Source organism: Plectropomus leopardus, chromosome 18, assembly GCF_026936395.1.
Source record: "Plectropomus leopardus strain MGB_pleo_1.0 chromosome 18, ASM2693639v1, whole genome shotgun sequence".
Classification (NCBI taxonomy): Eukaryota; Metazoa; Chordata; class Actinopteri; order Perciformes; family Serranidae; genus Plectropomus; species Plectropomus leopardus.
The window spans coordinates 11,046,079-11,069,165 of NC_142193.1; the positions used below are offsets into that span (position 1 = coordinate 11,046,079).

The following is a 23,087-nucleotide window of genomic DNA, read 5'->3' on the forward strand; positions in this document are numbered from 1 at the left end:
GGAGGTCTTGAATGAGTACATAAACACAAGGGGGAGGATACAGAATATTTTTACTCTATACTCTTCATCTTGTGTTGGGATGCTAACATGTAGATAACATGTGAAGCAAGCAGGGGAAAGGTGGAAACTTCCCCAGGGGCCCCAGAAAGCCTTAAAGGCCCAGGTTCACTGTCAGTTTTGAGGCAGTAATTATAATATACAGTTTTATAGAATATTGATTCAATGGCCATGGCCTTGGTCAGTTGTGATTCTTTTTTCTTTTTTTAACAATTTGATCACCACAAAATTTCAAATATAAGCCTGTCCCAATTAAATACGCCATCCCTTTTGCAAGACGGGTAAGGCTAAACATTTTGACAAATAAATGTCTGTCTCAATTAGAAGCCCGGTCTGATTACCATGCAGTTTATTTTCATAGATGTTCTTTGGATGTATAAAACCTGCTGGAGATAAGGTTAGTTAGCTGCTAAGATCACACAAGGGTTTGTTTGTCCCACTACACTGATGCACAACATAAGATGTAGCACAAACAACAGTCTGAGAAAAAAATGACATTTTATTGAATCTGCAGAATCATAAGTACAGTTTGAAGTGCTGTAACAGGGCAACAGGAGATGATATCAGGTCCTTAATTCTGAGTAGGTAATCAGAATGAGCTTTGAATACAGGTGTATGTCAATGTGCATATGGTATATTTATTTTTTTATTTAAAAAATAACAAAATTATACAAAAAAACAAAACAATTAAGATGGAATGCACAAAACCGGTCTGAATACTAAACCCGATTGTGGATTACATGATTTCACTCTGCAAAATCTACAGTATATAACCAGTATCATAGAAGCAGGGAATGATTCATCAGAAGCGCAGGAGCCGACAATGAAGGCTGAAGGAAAGAGGGATCTCAGCAGACGGGCGGACAGGATACTAGACAGAAACTAAATGGAAACAGGGTTATGATATGAAGTTACGATTCAGGAGATGAGTGATGCCAGAGCAGAAGAGCGGTATTTGGCAAAAGAGGTTAACTCCTGACTAATATCCAGGTCAGACAAACAAACTTGCCCTGCCTCACAGCCTGGGAGATTGAGAGCATCAGATCACCGCCCTCTGTCGACCCCCTCCCCCCTCTCCAGCCTCGCACACTTACATCACCACACACTCAAATTTGACTTAACGAATCCATCCTGAGCCACACTTACACAACACTGGCCCGTCCTTGGCCACATGTTTCATTTCATCCACTGTCACAATCAACGCCCTCAAGGAAAAAGGAAGTTTGGATATGCTCTTATCCGCAGAGTAACGCGGGCTACCAGTGTGAGTAGCTTTGTTTTTAAATTAAATTTGAGCAAACATCATCCTGAGCCAGGAACAACAATCATTTCACGTCAAGCCAAACCCCCAACTCGAAGAGAAACACAACCGTGAGCTCTAAAACAGCTTTCCCACCTAGCATCTGTTTTGCAAATAAACTTGTCCTGTTGTCAAGTAGAGGTTAATGCAAAATACAGGCGTACATACAGTGAGTTCATTTTGTTTGGCAACCTATAAACCAGTTTAAGTTTTTTTTAATGATTTCTATCAGCACTTCCACAATTCATCACATTAGAAAGTTGCAAAATTTTATTAATGTTCAACATCAACTTGCACCAAAATGTTTTTTTTCCGTGAGTGAACTGTTAAAGTCACATTACTTCCCCTCAGCCACATTCACAAGAAAAAAGATATGAATCACTTTAATCTGCAGGCAAGCCACTCCCCAGAGCACCATGACCTGTAAAAACATTTTCCCTAACTCACCTTTATGATACATATACAATTGTACAATGTCATCTAGCTACATAGTGAGAGCCTTGTTTCTTTTCATAAAGCTGAACATTTATCGCCCCCCCCCGACCCCACCTTAAAACTGACCGCCCAGATCGCTCATGTCTGTGACAGTCGCAGTGCATCACAAGAGAATGAAACGGCGAGAAAAGGTTGGGGAGAGATGTGCGTGGTCAGGGGCCAATGAGATTATTTACACCACTGAGAAATGGTCCAGTATTATTTTTTAAATCATATAAAGGTCCTCACAGAATTCCAGTATCCAGAGTGAAGGAATGATACAGCATTTCTGTGTCACAGCCAGCAACTTAAATGCTTGATTTTGTGTTTATGAACCAACCATCTTTAAATCTTAGTGACCACCAATGACCAAAATTTTAGCTGGTCAAATACAGTTTTGGGATTCACCAGCCAGATGGACAAAAACACAACTTCCTGTCTTGCATCAGTGCTTGGCCCCCGCACACTGACGACAGGCCAGGTTTTATGAATGTTTAAGGACCAGAGCATAAAATAATCTCTCATTTCATGTATATTTATGTGTCAATGCTCTTTCTTAGAAGCTCCAGAATATTAAACAGCTTAAGAGAGAGCCACTAATCGGAAAACAGGTTTGAACGTGCTAGCATTTCTCAATCAAGCTGCTGGCACTGTTCTGACCTGAAACTGCAGGCTGGTTAATCCCACAACTGATCTAATACTGCGACTGCACACGTCTAGATAAACACTTCTGCCTCGGTTCATAAATTGAGTTGCTGGTTTATTTATTTATTTAATACACTTCTTTTTTCTTTTTTTTTTTTGGAAAATAACCATCTTACAATAACAAGAAAGGCAAAGGAAGAACAGCATGAGAACAACATTTACCACAGCCAAGGATTCAAAAGTTTCTCTCACATTAAATGGAAAATAAAGACTGGAATGGTCATTCACAAAAACAGTGGAATGAATTTAAAATAAAAAAAAATCACAATATAGAGTTGTGCTTGGCCTTCTCTTTTCATGAAATGTGTTTTCTTTGCAGTGATTTGGTAGCAAAAAAAGGGGGAAGGACTTGACCTGTCTCCTTTCTCAAAAAATTGATCACCATAACTTTGTGATTCTCTCTGGACTGAAGGCATTCAGACTGTAAGAAACAGGAATGAGGGTGCACACACTGCACACCCACTGAGGTGATGCATTCAGCATGGCTGCAAGAGATGGACTGATAATGTCCCCTAACTTGTCCCTGATCCCTCCTGTATCCGACACGCCCAGGGAAGGCAACGACAGGAGGTGCTCTTCAGTTAGGCTACGATTCCAGTTTCACGACGATACCCGCGATGCAGCGCTGAACACGAGGGCGCCTGCTCGAGCGCACAATGGTGAGATGTGTGTCAATCTATAAATACATTAAAAACCTCTCTGTTAAGACTGATAATCGGCTGATTGGTGGGTCAGAGGTTAGAGGAATGTACACAAGTTAAAAATATTCAAGCTTAATTCTGATAGACTGAGATTCTACACTGTGTTTCCAGTCTGGCCAAGTTCACGCAGCAAAATTAAAGAAAGAAACAAAAACAAGCAGGCCAATGAAAATGCCACACCCGCCCACACGTCAAACTTATTTTCTGCACAGAACAATGTCTGCAGCTGTGGTGGCTGACCTGCGGGGGCAAGAAGGGCTTTCTACTTTTTTTTTCTTGCTAATTTTTGCATGATGATGTGCTAGGACTGTTAAGTGCTGTAGCTAGGATGGAGCTATGTGACACGGCATGACCCCTGACGTACTGCGATGAACTGTGAGCTTATCTTTTAAGACTTTCATTTTTTTCCACTTGTGACAGCACTTGAGAGTGGAGCCAGGTTTGGGAAAGATAAAGAGGATGACGAGCCATCCGAACAAAGACAGACATCAGCACAGACAGACAAAGAGGCAGGCAGACAGACAGCGAAAGACAGACAGACAGACAGACAGATAGGTAGAGGGTGTCTGTGGTGAAACAGTGCGAGCAGAGCAGGTACGCAGAAAAGGGGGGGAGCGGGGGTTCAGGGTCTCACAGGACAGATCAGGGAACAAGAGTAAAATCAAGAGAAAGCGGCGTAAGATGAGATGGCACTGGGCTTTTCCTTTCCTTCTTTCCCTCCCTTTCTCTACCTCCTCCTTTTTCTCTCCCTCTTTTTCTCTCCCTCTTGCTCAGATGGACTCCACGTAGTTGGCAGGCAGCATGCCCTGCTGGCCGGTGCGCTGTACACGCCCGTACATCCAGCCCTCATCAATCTGCTGCACGTCTATGATCACGTCTCCGTCCACGAAGGACACCTCATCCTCATCGGCAGCAGAGTAGTCATACACTGCCCTGTACCGCTTCTGTGGACAACAACAAGGAGATCAGTTAGTTCTTGATAACAGCTGCCACCATGTACAGTCTGCTAGAAAGAAGCTACAGCTGAAAACATCTGTGGAAGAGTGTGTTTTTTTATTTTAACCCAGGCCGCTGCAAAGGCCTCGGCATATGGGGCGCACACTCTAGTAGGTGAGTTAGAGGCCGCCCCAGAAAATGTGTGTTTAACCTGTTTGACACATACAGCTGCAACCAGAGAGCGACAGCATGGACACAGACAGGGAGGACAGCTCAGCTCCTTTAGGTTGCCATGGTGCCAGATGCAAGATGCAGGCAGAAGCCCCCTTTAAGCTGTCTGTTCAAGGCGGGAATATTCAATCACTTTGGCGTCTCGTCGTTCTGTATAAAGCTACGATCACAGAATGGGTGGTGGAGTTGTCTTGTTTTTAAGCCTCCAGTGGAGGTAGTAACAGCATCAATTCAAAGTCTGTTTTAAATGAGACAGACGGCAGGACAGGACCAACGACAGGGCAGGTGTGACGTCTTGACTGCATGTTATGTACATAACCCACAGGGGATTTATAGAGCAGCTAGCAGCAGTTAACTCAAAAAAAGAAAAACAGCAGCCGAAATAGTCTGCAAACTGGAAAACAATAAGATTCGGGAGCTCCTTACCCTCCGAGCAGAGGACGAGATCAGCCGTATTAAAACAGGGATGGTAATGGTCGTTGTTGACATGTTATGCCATTGTTATTGTTTAGAAAGTGCTGCCAACGCCTATATTACATGTCACACTAAAGGCAGACACTGTTGTATCACACCAATTGCACCTTTTTTGCTTTCAAGATGCTGGCATGCTGTCTAAAATCACACACTGAAATGTCATGCTGCCGCCAATGTTCGGTTCTTTGTAAAAATGCTTTGTAAAAGTGACATAAAGAGAAGCAAAGAGCTTATGTGTCTTTCCATTTTGTCTTGTATTGCAAATTTCCTCAAAAACAAGAACAATAAAATGCATTGTACATGCTTTCAGTGTGAAACATTGCTCTGTGACAGATTAAAAAAAAAAAACACATACGAAAAATATCAACTTGGTGTGCAAAGGCCTTCAGTTCTTATATGTACAAAAATGTCCTTTGTGATTTCCTAAAGCCTGAGCTGACAACTTCAAGTGTTTTGTCAGACTAAGAGACCAAAACCAAAACATGTCCAGCTTACAATCATAGAATGCTAAGAAAATCATCAAATTTTGACATTTGAGAAACTTGCAGAAAATAAATAATCAGCTAATTATTTTAGCTTTATGTATACATCCAGATTTTGAGTGTAATCTTGTTTTTTTGATATGGAACAATTTACAACAATATTGCCTGATTCATCAACTAAAAAGTGGGGGAAATGGAGGACCTACCCCAGCACTGGGAGGGGGGGCAGCAGCTGCCTGTTGCACTTGCTGCACTGGTTCAGGAGTGGGCTCAAAGGCGAAGTTCTGAGAGGCTCCAGGCTGCTGATAAGCTGCTGTTAAAAACAGAAAGAAAAGTGAAGGGCAGATTAATGAGTTGATTTTATTTCTGCTCTGTCTCAGACTTACATGGTTCTTTTCTGTGACTGTTTGTGGAAAATTTAAATTTCAATCCATATAAAGCATGTGCAAGTATTTTTTTCTGCATTTACTCTTCGAAAGAGTGGGGAATTCAAAAACACGGCAAGCCAAGATGTGCATCCAGAGGCTCTTGATTTCCTTGTTACACAACCTCTTACACAATGGCTTTCTGTGTCTTAGTGTAAATTAGACATGTAAAATACAAACAGCAGGGACATTTACAAATACTTAGCTGTAACTTTTCCACTGATCTCCTAATGCTTCCAGTAACAATGTTTTCTGACATATTATAGTTGATACTCAAAGTTGCTCATATGAGATTCAGTGAGCAATATTTTGTCCTTTGTAAAATCCATAGATGTAACCATTTAGAGTCACATCACACATTAGAATAACTTGACTTGCACGATATTTATGTACAGCAGTTTCTGCAGCAATGCAACTATTAATAGCTGAAAGGATTAAATGCCGAGCAGGACGGTGAACAAGTTACAACCAAGATCCCCGAGTGGTGTGCTGAGGCAACACCCACCCTGGCGCACTCATACAGCATTTAGCAAGACACTGTAAGAAAAGTGGAGATACACAGATAACTTTTCAGAAAGAACAAAAATGCCTAATATATATTCATCTGGGTTTACCACAATCACAAATCACAAGAAGGCTACATCTATCTATACAAAAGATTGGGTTTTATAAAGGTTTTATTCAATGAGTTTTTAGGGGGATCTGGGTGAACTGCTTTCTGTAATCTAAGCTTTTCTCCTACCTTCTATGGTCCGACTACTCTAATGACTATCACTACTCCTGCTGCTTTTAGAACTGCAGACTGAGTGATCAGTAAAACTTAATGTACTTATACTTTGCAAAGCTTGGGAGTGTTTTAGAAAAAATACCTTGGTTGGGGCTGCACGCCTGCGGATGTGGGACCTCTCCTCCCACCCTTCTCTTATCAGCGCAATCTTGGTACGGAATCTGCAAGAGACAAACAGAGTACAGTCACAGATAAACATGGATGCATCTTTAAGCAAGAGCTTCAAATCTACAGGTGTGGTTATTTTTCCAGGGAGCGGTCACAGAGTGCAGTTCAATTTTCTCTCCACCAGAGGTCTCCGAAATGCTCTCTAGCGTCCCTGTGTTTATGGTTATAGGTGGGGCGCCCTACGTGCGAGCAAAACCTCAGAGGAGCAACATTTGAGGCTGAGAGGAAATGACATCTCAGCCGCCGGAAGTAGTGCGATCTCAGAGTTGCATAGCAACCCTGGCTGACACATGAGGAAGAGCAGGTGAAGTGAAAAAAGGAACCGACTAGAAGCTTGAACGCTTAGGGTGAGAATGAGCCAGTTAGATTCGAGAGGAAATGACTAAGCACAGCTAAAATCATGTATATTACTACTCTCACAAGAATAATTGAACATTTTACTCTTTAAAACAATCCTAAAGCAAATAATTAACAAAAGGGGCACCTGAGCTACAATTTCAGGTAAAAATACTATGATCGACCTCCAGCCAGGGTGACAAAGGCAGCATTCAGTATTACAGCATGAAACAGGGCCACTCTGATGAAAATGAAACTGAGTGACTGCTCGATGACTGCACTAAATAACCCGTCCCCCTTATTACCAGGCTGATAACAGACTGACTCACAGTGGCTCGGTCAAGATTTACAACCCTGATTCTGTCCTCGCTTACAGCCTCCCTCAAAGAGCCCACTGTTGCCGGCAGCGTTAGCAAAGAGTGTGTTCACAGACTGGATGGGATGACAGGAGTGGTTGTGCAAGGACAGTGAAGCAAGCGACTGAGAGAACACAGTGACTGTTCTCAAGTGCAATATGCTAAGTGAGAGTGTGTGAGGGAGATTATTTTGTTTTGAAGGAGCAGGTCGAACAGATGGTGTGTATGTTTAGGTGTTTATAAAGGAAGTGTCCAGTATGCTGCTGAATTAAGCCCCCCCCCATTACTTTTTTACTTCTCAATCTTTGCTGCTTGACAAGAAGATGGTGACGGGAAATGGAAGAGACACAAGAGCAAAGAGTCATGACAAAGCAAAAAAAAAAAATGACGAGATAACAAATAACAAGAATGACAGACGAGTCAGGACGAGTAAAAGTGAAAAGCTTCACATTGCTGACATTCTGGAGAGAGTAACCTGGTATGATTCTTAGTATCCAGGGAAGAGAGTTAAACGAGAGAAAGATGAGATGTCATCTGGAGTCATTCTCTGATGTTTGGCTATGAATGACACACTAATTGCAAGCAGATGCTTTGTTTATCAGTTCTGACTAAAAAGCTTCAGGATACGCCCGAATCTCTGTAACCATATTGCACTTTGTCTTATCTTGATGAAGCATGTGTGCGTGCACCCATAAAAATAGCCTATGCAATATACTGTATATGTACACATCTTTCTCTGTCTTGCAAATTTGCTTGATCTTTGACATGTGAGATCTTTTACACCATGAAAGCAGTGATTACCCACCACCCTCCACACTAATTATGTCGTTAGCAAGGCCAGTGCGGAGTAGGTTTGTGTAATGACGTATGCTTTGTGTCTGAGTGTTTCACATGAAAAAAAAAAAGCCTTTCCAGCTGACTTAAGCAGTCTGAGGAAACAAGGTAAACACTGCATGGCTTTCTTCATGGCTGTTCTGTATTTACAGAGAAATGGCAAATCAATAACAGGAGCTGAGGGAGAGAGGCCGGCCGAGAGGGGCAGAATCGTCCATGTGGAGAGTGATTTGAGGAGAATTCCATTACTATACACCAGAAGCGCTGTGAGCTGAGGAAGCCTGACATTTACTGATGTCAATGACTAAGTGGGAGGATGAAAGATGAACAAACAACATGCAAAATATTATAAAACTTGAGATCTTAATCTTGTGAAGATCTCAGGCCCTTATACACCAAACCAACATCAAAGAACTGGCGACATGGGCTGGACCCAAATATAGGTATTCAGTTTTCAATTTTGGCATACGGATATTCTTGTTTTTTTTTTTTTTTTTCCAGGATGAATCATGTGAATGTTTGTGATATTGCTACTGCGCCTGTCACACACACAGTGACAGGAATGATCATTTCACCAAACGGCTTTTAACAGGTTTATTGACTGAGTCAAGCCATTCTGGTGGTGTGAGCAGCATCGTAAGGCAAACACGTAAGACCCCCCAGCGGTTCATCCCGAGTGGAGCCCTTTCCTGCAGCACAGAGCAGGTGAATTACAGTCGAAGGCACGCCAGGCTCTCTCTCACATCACGCTGATGCCTGGAACACACTGCCTGCATTAGCGCTGATGAAAGTTGTGGAACCTGTTGGGTTTTTTTGGCGCCCATGTCAGCAAGTCAGGGCAGCCACACTGCCTAGGTGAGCAGCACATGTCAGGCGTGTCTCAGTTGCCTGTCAGCCATGGCACATTTAGGGAAACAGTGGCTCACCGATTTTTTTCTGCGTGCCAATCATGGTTGTCAGCAAAAATAGACAGTGAAAATGGCATTTTGATATTTATATTGAATCTATACTACCTTTTAGTACAGTTTCAATGTCTTAAAGTGTCACAGACATAAGGAAATACAAACAAATGTTTTACTCAAACTTTCCTGCTTCCATTTCAAAATAAATGTCCTCTGACAATGTTTCTGTTGACAAAATCCCATCAGTTGTTGACATGACAAGGTATTTTATTGTGAAAAATTTGCAAGACTTCATAAATGAGTGAGATATATGTTAATAAATGTGGAAATACAGAAGTCAAAGCAGCAGCCAGCCCTGCAGAAGCGTCACAGCAACAGTGTGAACATCACGAGCGTGAAACACCTGCTGCTGTTCTGCGAGGTTGCCATCATGTGCTGCTCACGCATGCAGTGTGTTCCATGCGTGAAGCTCTGTGGCGCACAGTGTCTCTCTCTCACCTGACACACATAAACTGTCAGGGGTAAGGATCCCATGACTTCCTCATCCATGAAGGGCATGGTCTCTCTCCACCTGACAGTGAAGCTGTGAAGGACGTGGTCTTTCCCTCACTCACCTGATAGTGAAGCTCTGGGGCGCAAGGTATCGGCACGGTGTCTGTCACCTCATGTTGCCTCTGTCTTTACAAGTGCCAACTTGTGCCAGTGGTGCAGCACATACCACAAATACTAGGGTGACAGATTCTCACCGAAGGCCGACACTGATATATAGCTGTCTGTCAGCTTACTGTGTCAGGGCCCTAAGGCCTGAGGTAAAGACGGTGCAGCCAATCTCAGGAGGTGAAATGAAGAAAACGATGAAAACTCGTGGTGACAGCCTTTCTATCAAAACTAACATAAATATTATGCGTGTAAATATTATAAGTCTTGAACTATGTAGCAGATAAGCATGACCTACCTGAAGTCAGCTTGAAACTGTGATATCAGCAAATCTCAAAGAAAGACCAGGCCCTTTCTAGTGTCCTTCATATAGACCAATCATCCTCCGAAGAACAAATGGTCAGTCCAATATTAGCAGAGAGATTATAGTGATATAGAGAAACTATTCGTCTGACATCACACTGGCGTCACATCAGGTTCTCGGGGGGAAAACAACACTGGCAGAACTCTAAATGTTCACTCAAAATACTGAAAATTAAGAGCTTTTCTGCTACGATTTAAGTCTGGCTGTTATGAGTTGTTCATGAGTCACACCACAGAAAAAATGTGATGAGATCACATTAGCTTTTGCTATCCAGGAAGAGAGATCAGGAGGAGAGCCTCTCCTTCAGCGCTGCGTCGAACGGTATCAACAGCTAATCGCCTGCAATTAGCCGTAGCTGTCCCCAACTCTGCCAAACATCACTAACAGATTCTAATTCTGTGGAAAACACTGAATTCTCACAGAATCCGAGATAGCATCACAACTATCATTGCAAAATGGCCTTTAAATATCCCAACATGGATCACAGTTTTTCAGAGAAGCTGCTATGAAATGAGGCATTTCAGGTCCTCGAGGGACTGATCTTTATACATCATGGGAACAATTATGATAGGGGTTGGCTCCAGTGAGTCATTGAGCCATGATTTAAAGCCCGCCCCCAAAATTCTGGACACAAAAAGTGAAAAACAGTTTAACGGTGTAACTCCACAATGCAGTACTGTACTGTATAGTTTAAGTATTTTCTGACATGTTTTATGCGTTTCAAGAGAGAAATCTCTGATTTACTTCACACAGACTTTAAAGCATCAAATGAACAGGTGGAGTGAGGGTTGACTGTCTTGGCGACAGTATTGCCGACACTTACATTGCTGACTTGGTTCTGCGTTTTCTTTAATCTCTCCAGCTCCGGTGTGTTTGAGACCACAGTGAAACCTTTCCCTTTATTCTTCTCAAAATCCTCCTTGTACAAAACCTGCAGAAAAAAACAAACATGATTCATGTTAGAAACAAAACACAGCGTTAAAAACATGCAAAGCAAACAATATGTGGCGCACATTTTGGCTGAAATGAAATTGCGCGACCAGTTTCAATGCATTTGTGTGAGTCAACAAGGAAAATCCATCAAATGCTGCGCAGATGATTACTTATACATGCTCTGACCTAGATTCTTTCAACATAAACAGATTAAAGAAAAAGACATTACAAAAGACAACCGATGTGTCTTGGTATTTTTCTTCTTCTTTCAAATGAATTTATGTTGATTGAAATAATGTAATGCTATCAAAAGTATCTGCAGTAAAAAAGTACACTTTTAAGTACTTTGTGCCTGGCTTGAAAAAAAGATCAGTCCTGAGCTTTAATTTGGCCTAATAAAGGGTTTTATTTTGCCTAATAAAATACTTTTACAGCAGGGAGGGAAAATGGCTTTACTGTTGACTTTATTACAGCTTGACACTTTTAGATGAAAATGCTGTATTGTCACCGCTAGTCAAAATGATTTTTTTCCCCTCATTTTTTTGGTACTTCCTTAACTGATTGCCAATCAAATTTAGCCCACATTTAATCATGCATGTGCTACAATAAACGTTATATCACCTTTTCATTATATTGTTAGTGTAATTTCACTCTATGAAGCATAAGTTGAATGACAACATAAACTAAGTTGTGCCCTTATAATCTCTTTATTCTTCAAAACACATATACACTCTTAAATAATAAACACTATTTTCTCGTGCTTAAACTATGACTGAAGTAAGCTTAGTTTTGTGTGTGTGCGTGTGCGTGTGTGTGTGTGTGTGTGTGTTTGTGTGAGTGTGTGTGTCTGTTAAGAGTGCAAGCAAAGTACGGTTGGCCCACCTTATGTGGTGACGTTCACTTCCTGTTTGCTGGGGAGTGAGGCCCTTACATACAGGACGTGGTAGCAACCATATATGGTCATAATGAGGGCAGTGTGTGACAAACAGTGTCTGTATGTGTGTGCTTGTGTTTTTCCAACCTTCCCACCCTATCCTGGCCCTAAGGGTGGAGGAGGAAATGTCCAGCCAATGCATGGAGCTCTCCTTCACTGCTGCCCTGTGGCTAATTTGAGGTATCCAAAGTCGCAACCACATACACTAGTTTACAAAGCTGAAACGGGAAGTGAGGTACATGTTTTATTTTTAAAGAAACAGCTACACATGGCTGGCTCTTCTTCATCTGATCTGCTCGGCATGTGCTATGAAATTTCAAACAATGTTTACATGCACAAAATGTTCCTTCTTTGCCGTTGCTCCTGAAAAAGACAATATTCCCACTAAGCTTTTTACATGTTTAATGAAAATGAATATTCCACAAACTCTCCCGTCCACATGCAGCCGTGCATACTCTGACGTGCCCTGACATGTTGTTTATCACGTCAAAATAGAAGTAGAACAGCTGAAGCCACTCGTCATTTTGCTTATTTGCATCACAATACGACTTTTTTTTCTTTCCTACTGATGGAGGACTTGTTGGACTCCCTCTTTCCTTCCTTTACCTTCTTGAAAAAGGCTGGTGTTTTGATAAATAAATATATGTTGATGTAAATAAACTGTTGATATCTAAGTCTTTCATTAAGTTTTAAATGCAGGTGCGTTTCTCCTTTTGACCAGAAATGCAGGATTTTCTTTTGCATGCATCTCTGCCCCACAGCTTTGCCAACTGTTGGCGAGTTGGTTTGTGTACAACGTATCCTTGACAACGCACAGCACTAACCGAAAACACAATAGAGGCTGTGTGTCGCACACTACGGTGAAAACCCATTTGAAACAAATATTTCAAATTGGCTGTGTACATATACAAATACACTTCTTAAAACCCCAATAAGCATATGACACGTCTTAATTGGAAAATGCTAAATTTGGAAAACGGCCTGACTCTGCATATTTAAGAGGAATATGCTGATTATATGACCATATCAAATTCAGAATATTGTCATATTTAAAATAATAGGGCAATACTGGTCTGCATGTAACCCTAGGCAGTGACAAGTAGCCCTACTTCAATTTCACCTCCCCACACCAACCAAACCCATACTTCTGCCTACACGGTGACTGCACCAATTTCTTGCACTGCAATAATGCACTGCATGCATTACCAGGAAACAAAAGCCCTCCCCTGATGTCCACATAACGTCTGACACTGCTGCACAGAGTGCTGACCAGCCCTCCTCTCATCCCCCGACCCATCGTGATGACATGACATCGCTGTGATTCACAGATAATGTGTGTGTGATACGTTCATATGTGCCGTCACCCCTGGCGTGACGTCCGCTGAGAAATTGGGCAAAAACTGCGGCTGATCCTGATTCCATGGGAAATTATACACGGCTCTCAAGCCTGCGCACAAAGATAAGTCACGAAGGAGATTAATGTGGCCTCGACCCATCTTTGTCCTTCATTCTTGCTCCGCTCCCATCAGTCAACATATGTTCCTCCCCCTATTTTTATTTCTCAGTCTATCTCCTTTGTCTTTTCGAGGTCTGTGCAACAGCTTCTTCTCCTCCAATCATGCCTCTGCTTTCTTTCCACACCCACACTGCCTTCTCTCTGTGCTCCTTTTTCATTCATTCATATTTTACTGCCTCAACAGCAACACACAGTGTCGTCCCATCGAGCTGAAGCTATTCCTCATTATCATCCTTCTCTCCGCTTCTATTTGCATTCCTCTAGCTTTCCTTCCTCTGGGGATTTACTTTTATCTCTTCCTCTTTCACCCTGCACTCCTCCCTCTCTCTCTTGTATTGGTGCCTTCCTGTCTCTTCCTTTTTTTCCCTCGCTCATGTGCGCCTCATTGCTCTCCTCCTCCTCCCCAATTCGTTCTCTCCAGTTTCTTTATTTCTCTCTCACTCTGTCTTGTTTCTTTCTGTTTCCCCCTGCAAAGTCTTGTAATGAGGTGTGACAAACCTCTACCCTGCTACCATAGCAATAGGGTTCCCGTAGCAACGCAGCGGCTGTGTTGCTGAAGGTTTAGATGGCCATAGTTCTCCACGAACACCTTTAACTTCCTTTCACTGACACAAACACACTCGCAAAAGAGTACACAACAACAGTACTACAAACATCGTAGCACTTATATCATATTATCCAAAAATATCTATCTACAATAACTATAACATAAACATGCGTGAGCAGTAGGGATTGGATCTGGACATCCGTATTCATCCAATGTATAGAGTAATTGTATTTTTTGTAATTAAAATGGGTAAAATCTTATTTCATTGTATCATCATGCATCATTTCATTGCGCTGTCTCCAATTATCATGAGTCTACTGCTGCAGGAGTCTGAGCTCTGCACCGAAAAACAGTCTGTGAGAGTCCGCCTGCACACACAGACACACAGTGACAAGATTAACTATTAGCATCACACAGCTAAAGTTGCCCAGTGGTTATTAAAAGGATTAACGACTGCTACTGTGTTAGCTTGTGCTAATGGGGCAGATGCTGAGTTGACTGTGCGAGCGCCTTCAGGTTCCAGAGATGGTCCTTTGGTGCTATGTCTAACCTATGTAACAACAGCATCAGAACATTTGCTGATTGTTCTTTAATTAACTCTTAATTTATGATTTAACAGACTATTTGATGCCTTGTTGTTAAAAAATAATTTGAATTTCAAAATGCACTTGATTTCCATTGTTGTCATATTTACATTGCAATTTTTATGTTACACTTTTTCCTTAACAAGTACTCGGGTAACATTGCTCAGTTATAATCTAAGGTGAGCACCCCAATTTGGAAGTTTCTCAAAATGCTCATTCCTAGTAAGTAGTGTGCATTATATCCTTTTTTGATTATCTAATGAAATTCTATCTTTTATTAAACAAGTGAAATTGGTGAAAAAAAAGAAAAAAGAAAAAAGGGGGTAACATCATAAAACATGAACCCCATGAAACTTAAATATTTTGTAGTTCTGACTGTTTCTTTTGAGGAGACTTTTTAATATGCAGCACAAATGGCAGTTTTTTTTCTACAGTTTCTGTACCCAAAAGCATGTTTGAGCCAACCCTCTCAGAAAGAGGACTGTACATTTAAACCATGTCCTCTTTTTGAGAGGAAACTTTTTTAACCATAAATCCATTTAGACCAACCAACTTCTGGTAAAGGCTTCGGGTATTTCTAATGAAATTATAGTTGCCTGTCCACTATGATTACTGAGAAAGAACGCTAGTCTTTGTTCACAATTACACAAATCCTTCCCCATCAATCACAAACATCTTTTATGTATGGATAATCTTATTCTTAGGAATGTGACTATGATAAACCATTGGTGTAATGACAGTCTCTTGGTGTTTGGTTGATTGTTTGTGGGGGGGCTGTTTGGATGCGCAATCCATGTAAAAAAAACAAAAAACAAACACCATCTGTCTCTCGATCCTCAGTTATCCCCCTTCCCACATGACCACTGACCCCACCCCAATACTAAACCAAAAAACCCTCCTCTCATGCACACACCCCAGGCTCATCCGTAGTGTTTGAAGGGGCTTTTCTACTGAGCTGTGCATTTTTCTGTCATTTTGCATTACAATGTGTAAAGCAGCTTCCAATGAGTCTGTTCTGTGATCACATAGACGGACAAGTTCCTAGAATACTACGGAACATGCTTCAGACAGTATTGTGTGAGTAAGAGAAGTGAAACCTCACATGACAGCCTTCAGGGTTGACAACTGTCTGCCACTAGTTTGCCACAATGAAAAAATAACATTTTATGGCCACTCTATGTGTGATTTGTTATGCTTTCTTTAACTACAGACAGCTGACTTAGGAAAATATTATTAAAAGTCAGTTGGTGAGTACAAATCTCTCTGACTTTATCAGAGCCATCTTCATCAAGGCAATAACACATGACCCAGTTTAGATGGATATTTTGGTCTGATGAGGGTTTTTTTTTTTTTACATCTTAGAATATATTTGGGTCTTTGTTATTTTAGCTTCTGGAGAAAGACTCGTAGTAGTGTTTTCCATGGTTACAAATTAGACTGACGACCTAAATCTTGGGGCTATTTGAAGCAAAATAGGTACAGATATAATCTGGGAGGATCTATCGTCAGTACATATGGGTGGCCCTGCAAAACAGTGGACAACAACAAAGATGCAGAGAAAAGAACAGTGCATCTGTACTGGGCCACAGCAAACATGGTGTGGTATAACAGCACACCATTTATTAGGCTATTATCCAGTTTGCAACCATCATAAAGTGGCATACAAATGACAGTCAGACACATTAACACTTCAGAGAGGTGCAGCTTGAAACAAGAGAGCTGTAAGAGTATCGGTTAAGCCAGAACTATTACAGAATATTTGTCTTACTTGAGTATACATGTGTCAAACAGCAAAGTAAACCTTAAATTTAATCAGTCACAGACAGTGTGATGGAGGGCCTACTTCCGATGACATTCACCTACACAGATTCCACAGTGACAAGGACCAACATCTGTGATATTTTTTGGAAATTCAGTTTACACAAATACATTCAAATGTGGTCAAGCTTTGTTACAAGTGATTTTTTTTCTCCAGATTACACAGATTCTTATCAGGAAAGCTAAAATGCAAGCTTAGGCAGAATTACAAAGCTCAACTGAAAGACTAGACTTCTGCCAGTTTAATTAAAAGGATAAATGGGCTCATAACTAGAGTTAAAACTATTCATGATACAATACTTTCTTAAGTAACAAGGGTTCTTTTTTTCAAGTGGGGATAAAAGGAAATGGAAAGTGTTGCAAAACAGATTGAAGCAAGATCCTATTTCAAATTTCCAAACTACATGATGTTTTAATATAATTTAAAGAACATTTAGTAACTTCAATGAAAAAATGTATTTAATGAAACTGTTGCTATATTGTGAAAGAAATACACGAGACAGATAGTCTGTGAAAAAAAGTCCCCCCTCCCCTTCCCACTGCTTCCTATACCATTCACTAGATTCTTCCATGATGCAACCAAAACAACCAATCAGAGCCAAGGATTCTTTAATTCTGTTGTAAAACATGAATCAAGATTCTGTTAATGCATTGCTTTTTTCTCACCTTAAAAATTTTCAGAAAAATATTTTAGGGTTTCACTGTAAAATGAGAAAAAGTTTGTAACTGGCCGCCATGTTGGAAACAGTCAGCTTAAGAACCAAGATCTGCCCACTGGCTAAAATACTTTGAGGATTAAGAATTTGAACTAATTAGGCATTGCAGTGCCTGAATCTTGATTCATATTTAATCAGTGCTACCTAGTTTGGTAGTTTGACCGCAGTTCACAAGTCTTAACTGACAAAATGGACACTTGATTGGTTGATTTTATTAACCTGCAGTAAGGCCATTAGAAGCACTACAAGGCAGTAGCATAGGCAGAGAAATGTGATTTTTTTTTAAAGATTATCAGTCTCATTTAATGCTGTGTGTATATAGTGACAGTTTCAGTGAATATGAAGAAATTTATTTTTTATGACAGTTACCAAATACAAATGCAGCTTTAACCGCTGCTAGTATTCTAGTGTATTTCTGCCAGATTTGACATGAAAAAAAAAAAGCTGTACAAATAATAATTAATCTTTTTAATTGCTCATCTATGTACCACTAGACTACTTGGACAGCCAAGTTGTCTTTTCTTGACAATAATACCTCATTTATTATACTTTTACATGATCATCAGCCTTCTCTTTAAGTATCTTACTTGTCCACTGTGAATCAATTTCACACTTGAATTCTCAGGTCTGTTTTCAAGCTGTGAGCACGCAATGGTCTTGAATGTACAAACATGAGTTAGACTCATTATTTTATCTGAAAAGTGGCTTTGTAAGCACACAGACAAGCCTATATCAATTTTTGCGGTTCACTCATGTCAGGCTTTTCAAATTAAGCATGCCTGTTTTTTGCCTCCTTTATGGAACAATGCCAAAATCTGTGCAAACTGTGTATATTTTTTTCAAAGTTTGGTTTTGCCTTAAATGTTATGAGTAGCTGCTAGCAGAGAGAAATAGTTACCTGGCTCTGCATTTGGCTAAGATTTTTGAGGCGGATGTTCTCTGGAGTGTCAGCCACAGCGGTGAATTTTGTCTTGGGGTAGTGTCTGTAAAATAAACACACAAAACAGCAAAGAATGTCAGTACACAGTATACACACACAGAGGCAGATGCCAGCTTTTACTCAGACTCCCACTGTGGCGCTCATGCCTAGACTCTAAGAGAAAAACACAACATAACTCAAGCAGTGTGCAGTCTGTGGCCCCACAGTGGGGGCATTTGTTATTCAAGGTGGTCCTGAGGTTGAGTTAGGAGCCCCTGTAGACAAAAAGCATGTCAGTACAACACACAATGCTCTGTCAGTGGGAGCTAAGGTAGTCTGAAAAAGAGGAAGTGCAGGCAGGGGCTGTTTGTGGGGGGATGAGAGCCTCAAGGTTGCAGAGTTTTGGAGGCGAGCCATAGCAGGTGTGGAAAAAGCTTTCCATGCTTACAAAACACAGGCACACACTTGTGTACACACATACACACACACACAGGCACAGCCCTATGGGGGATAACAGGAAGCAACAGCACGCCACAGACACAGTAACAGGGTCAAAGAGACAGTGGGTGAGTGTGAATGATGTCATGGGCAGCCCCTTTCAGCAGAGCATGAAGGCGAGTCTCTTTTCTGAATGGATTCTGGGAATTTTCTTGACAGTCGCAGACCCATAACCACCCGGCCTCCTACTGCTCAGGAGAAAATGCTTGACTTGAAACAAATACAGCAAACATAAACACACAGAAGTAAGCAGAAACACGCAGACATGCACGCATGCAGCACACCAAGCATCCTTCCAAAAGCCATTCATCGTACGCTTATTTATTGATTGCCTAAACCGCGGTCAATGGTTTGTGCGTGCGAGGCATAAGTTAGTGTTTTTATACACTGGAGGCTTCATGTCCACAAATAACAGTGCCTGCTAGTTCAGTGTGATCCTTATGGCAGCAGAAAAATATGGCGCAAATCCAGTAGAAGGGGAAGAACCCTTCCAACTTATCTAATGCTCATATGGACCGCAGTTCCCAGCCTACCTCAGGGTGCCGGGCGACCTCAAAACTCTTCAACCACTATCCGTGCCTCTGGGTAAACCATTCAGGCAACATGTTTACCGTTTCCTTGACAACATGGTAAATAAACTGAATTAGCATATGGCCTGATGTGATTATGGGATACTAAAAACTTTAACAAAAGGTTTGCGGTTGGCACATTTTACATAAAATATTGTTTAAAAAAAGACATAAAGCCACTTTAAAGAAATCCCCCAAAATAACTCTAAAGAGTAGAAAGCAGAACATGAATGTAGTTGGAGAAGTTGATTGAAGTTGACAATTTAAGCTCTGTGATATACAACAAACACTCTTGAACCCTGCTTTCATCCATGCAAACGCATGCAGGTCTGTGCACGCTCAGGCCTTTACAACTGCTAGCACTCATTTTCCTGAAATGGCAGCTATCAGCAACATTTAGATGTAGTGGTTTCCTATGTCAGCAGCCAAAGACGGGCAGGCCCTGCACAAGCTGATCAAACAATGCAAATGACGCTACTCTTTTATTGTAGTGAGATATCTAATTGCGGTAGCAAAAAAGGTGTTTCCTACAAAGACTCAGCAGTCTGTCTTTGTTATATGTTCATCATATGCAAAACGCAAACCTCCATCACCATCTGTGACGTTTTAAATGTGGAAGCAACATAGGGTTGAAACAAGGCTACAAAGCTAAACATCTACTAAGGCTGTACTAAATTTCTTACCTTTTTTTTTACATTCAAAACATGTTTTTGAATGAAGCTGAGCTCTAAAAAATGGCCAAAATGCTCAAGTGAAATCCTTAATATGAATGAAGTTAATTATCAGCTAAAATGAAAAGAAAGTAGATTAAATCAACTTTCTTTCATGAATAAATGTAATTTATGGTGCTGTTAGAATTCTGCTAGATTGCCCTGTTAATACAGTACATGCCTCCCTTTGTGTGGGGACTTGGCTTGGGAACCAAAGGGTTACCTGCTCAAGTCCAAACCAAGTGTGGAGTGTAGACTGGTAGCTGAAGAGATGCCAGTTCACCTCCTGGGCACTGGCGAGGTACCATTGAGCAAGTCACTGAACTTATAAACTGCTCATGGATGACCTTGCACTACACACACTGAACAATTTTAGTTTCATTTTAAGCTGAATATTTCATTACAAAAAAACATGTACATTTTGGGAATGACTACATCAAACTTTTTTCAATACATTTTGACTTAGACTAGGTATTGGAAACAAGTCAGTCACTACTGGAATCTAATTCTACAGACAGAATAATAGTTGTTATATTAGTGTAGTCTAATCTATATCTGCAACTGTGGAGAAATACAAGTTTTAAACTGAATAAATAGACATGCAAAAAATACAAAAAAGCTGTGCAGCATTCAAATGTTGATTTAGAATGTGACTGTCAACATCATGAAAGTAGCTTCCAATTATTTGGTACAGACCTCAAATCTACATAACATGACAGGGCAAATGTTTATCAGGACTGGACAGAGCTTTGTCTTAATGCTCTCAATTGCCATTCATCACTGATGTTATTTCCATCTCCAGAGCCAAGCCGTTTTAGCTGTAAGGAAAACCCATGCTGACTGTCAGTTTTTTAAGAATTGGTTGCACCTGATAAAAGCATATCTGTACGGAGACAACCCCCAGAAAAATCTAAATAGGTTCAGATTTAGATTTTAAAATCCACTAGCTGACTGCCATAAATGTTTCCCCATTAGTTAGTTTTACCAGCAGTGTTGCTCTTTCTTTTAGGGGGGACTGTCCCTCGATCCATGAGCTCCGTGACTAATAATATACGTCCATGTTTTCTCTGGAGTTGGGCGTGTCTGGACTGTGGTGGAAAACACACTTCCTTTCACAGAGCATCACTGTGTCTGAAAACCCCTGCTTGTCAGAAGCAGAGAAGTGTTTTTTCTAGCCGCACAACCAGCGTCTGTGTTAACAATGTTTCTGTCATCTTCAATGCGTCTTTAGAAACTGTCCTTGCACTTAAGGGTCAGTAAATTGCTACACAAACGCACAACGGGGTTGAAGAAATAAGCTTAGTGACTCAGTGGGATCTTGTGATGCTTGTCTTTGTGTGTGTGCTCGCATCTTCATGCCTGTTTAGAGGCTATGAGTGAGTCAGAAGAACACTCATCTATCTGTCAGGTTGTATAACGAGGTAATAAGTCGCAGACGGGAGTGGGTGACACATGCACAAACTCAGTTAGCCCTGTGAACGCTAAAGAGGGAGTGATCAAAATGGAGGGGTGGGGGAGTGAAGGGGCCACGCATGTGTAATCAAACACACACACACATACACACTGACACACAAACCGTCTACTGTGCAGGAGGAGAGGCCTGTTTGCATAGTGGAACCAGGAGATGTTGTGGCCGACTTGACCCTGTAAGACCTGGAAAGGTTGCAATGCATCATTCAGCAGGAATATTTCGTCTACATGTAAAATCTGGACAGAAATCTCATTAAAAAAAAACCAAAACAAATCACAACAGATGAGCTGTAAATTGGTAGAAGCAGCACTGATGAAGAAGAGCTGGAAAACAACAGCAAGAGATGTTTGGGATACAGTGGCTGAATCCATTATACACAAAGCTCATACATCTTCAATGAGAGCCCTTTCCCAGACACAACACAACCCAGGAAACAGTGTCATGCCACATTGTGGAAGCAGTTTTAATCTTGACTGGTTATTTATCAACAAAATGATTCAAGGTAGTGTTAAATGGAGGAAAACTGGCAGGCATTGTAAATGATAACACTAAATCAAGACATTTCTGACAACTTTTAATAACATCTCATTGATGTTCAAATTAATTTCCAGACTATCAGTCATTAACACAGCGCTTCACAAATGGCTTCCACAGTCTCCTGGGGAAATGAAGAATTTTTCTGTCCACTTATCTGCCCTCCTAAATCTCCCACAATCCCCTCCTGTGACTCTAGCATCTAATCAGGGATGGGACTCTCAGGGAAGAGGTGGGTGGGAATACAGTGAATGAAAATAAACAACGCCTATATCAATTACTGAGGACAAATATAGAGGAGTAATGATAAAGTAGTTATCCCACAGAATAATGACAGAGAACATAGCCTGAATTCCTTTTCTGAAGCGGGAGACTCTTCTCCGTTGATGATGTTTACTTGAACAAGGCTTGTTTTAAACAAACAGAAAGAGGCATAATAAACAGGCTCTCAAAGGCCTTGCTCCTGCTGGCGTGGGGAGTGGAGGGAACATCGGAGGCAGGAAAGAGAAAAGAAGAAGCCACTATGGAGACAAAGATGATAGTAGGACAACACCTGTTGTGGCTGGTCAACACCTTAAATCAATTGAAAGATTGGAAGTAAGGAAGAGGGCACACTGAAATTTAGGAAGGAGATGTTACTACTACTACTACTACTACTACTACTACTACTACTACTACTACTACTACTACTACTAATAATAATAATAATAATAATAATAACAACAATTGAAGTCTGTGGAAATATTCTGCTATGATTAATATTTTGTTTGACATGCTTTTCACATAAAAAAAAAAAAACAACTCTAAAAAGCAGCTGGATGCAGATCTCTCCTTTCTTCCTCATTGAGAAATTCTGGATGTGGCCTCCACCCTGCCCATCACCGCTGGTCGAGCTAGGTTTCGCTCAATGCTACAGCAATAGTTTGATCAGTGAAAGAGCAGTGCACATCAAGATGTGTGAAGTGGCAGAGCTTGTTGATCACCAAAATGTGCAACTAGCAGTCGTTAAGTATGGTTAGCATCTTTCATTCGTTTATGTTGTTTTTTTAGCTTGTAGGCTAACTGGCAGTGGCTGACACAGCGTCAGTTGTTGAGACATCATGTGGTAATATCTGCAGTGATGTTACGAAGTTTGTGTACAAAAGCCAA

General features: G+C 41.0%; 1 protein-coding gene across 2 annotated transcripts in view; it reads right to left on the bottom strand.

The window, feature by feature from the left end:
- Positions 1-538: 538 nt before the first annotated feature.
- lasp1 (LIM and SH3 protein 1) overlaps positions 539-23,087 on the bottom strand; it is a 35,711-nt gene continuing 13,162 nt past the window's right edge. Inside the window, exons 3-7 of one of the 2 annotated variants that reach the window (XM_042504203.2) lie at positions 18,136-18,220; positions 11,013-11,120; positions 6,655-6,733; positions 5,567-5,670; positions 539-4,181 (exon numbers count right to left, since the gene is read on the bottom strand). In XM_042504203.2, the coding sequence (XP_042360137.1) occupies positions 4,008-4,181; positions 5,567-5,670; positions 6,655-6,733; positions 11,013-11,120; positions 18,136-18,220 (550 nt within the window). In that variant the 3' untranslated portion in view covers positions 539-4,007. Of the gene's footprint in view, positions 4,182-5,566; positions 5,674-6,654; positions 6,734-11,012; positions 11,121-18,135; positions 18,221-23,087 lie in introns of both variants that reach the window. The other variant, XM_042504202.2, reaches the window with a different exon arrangement.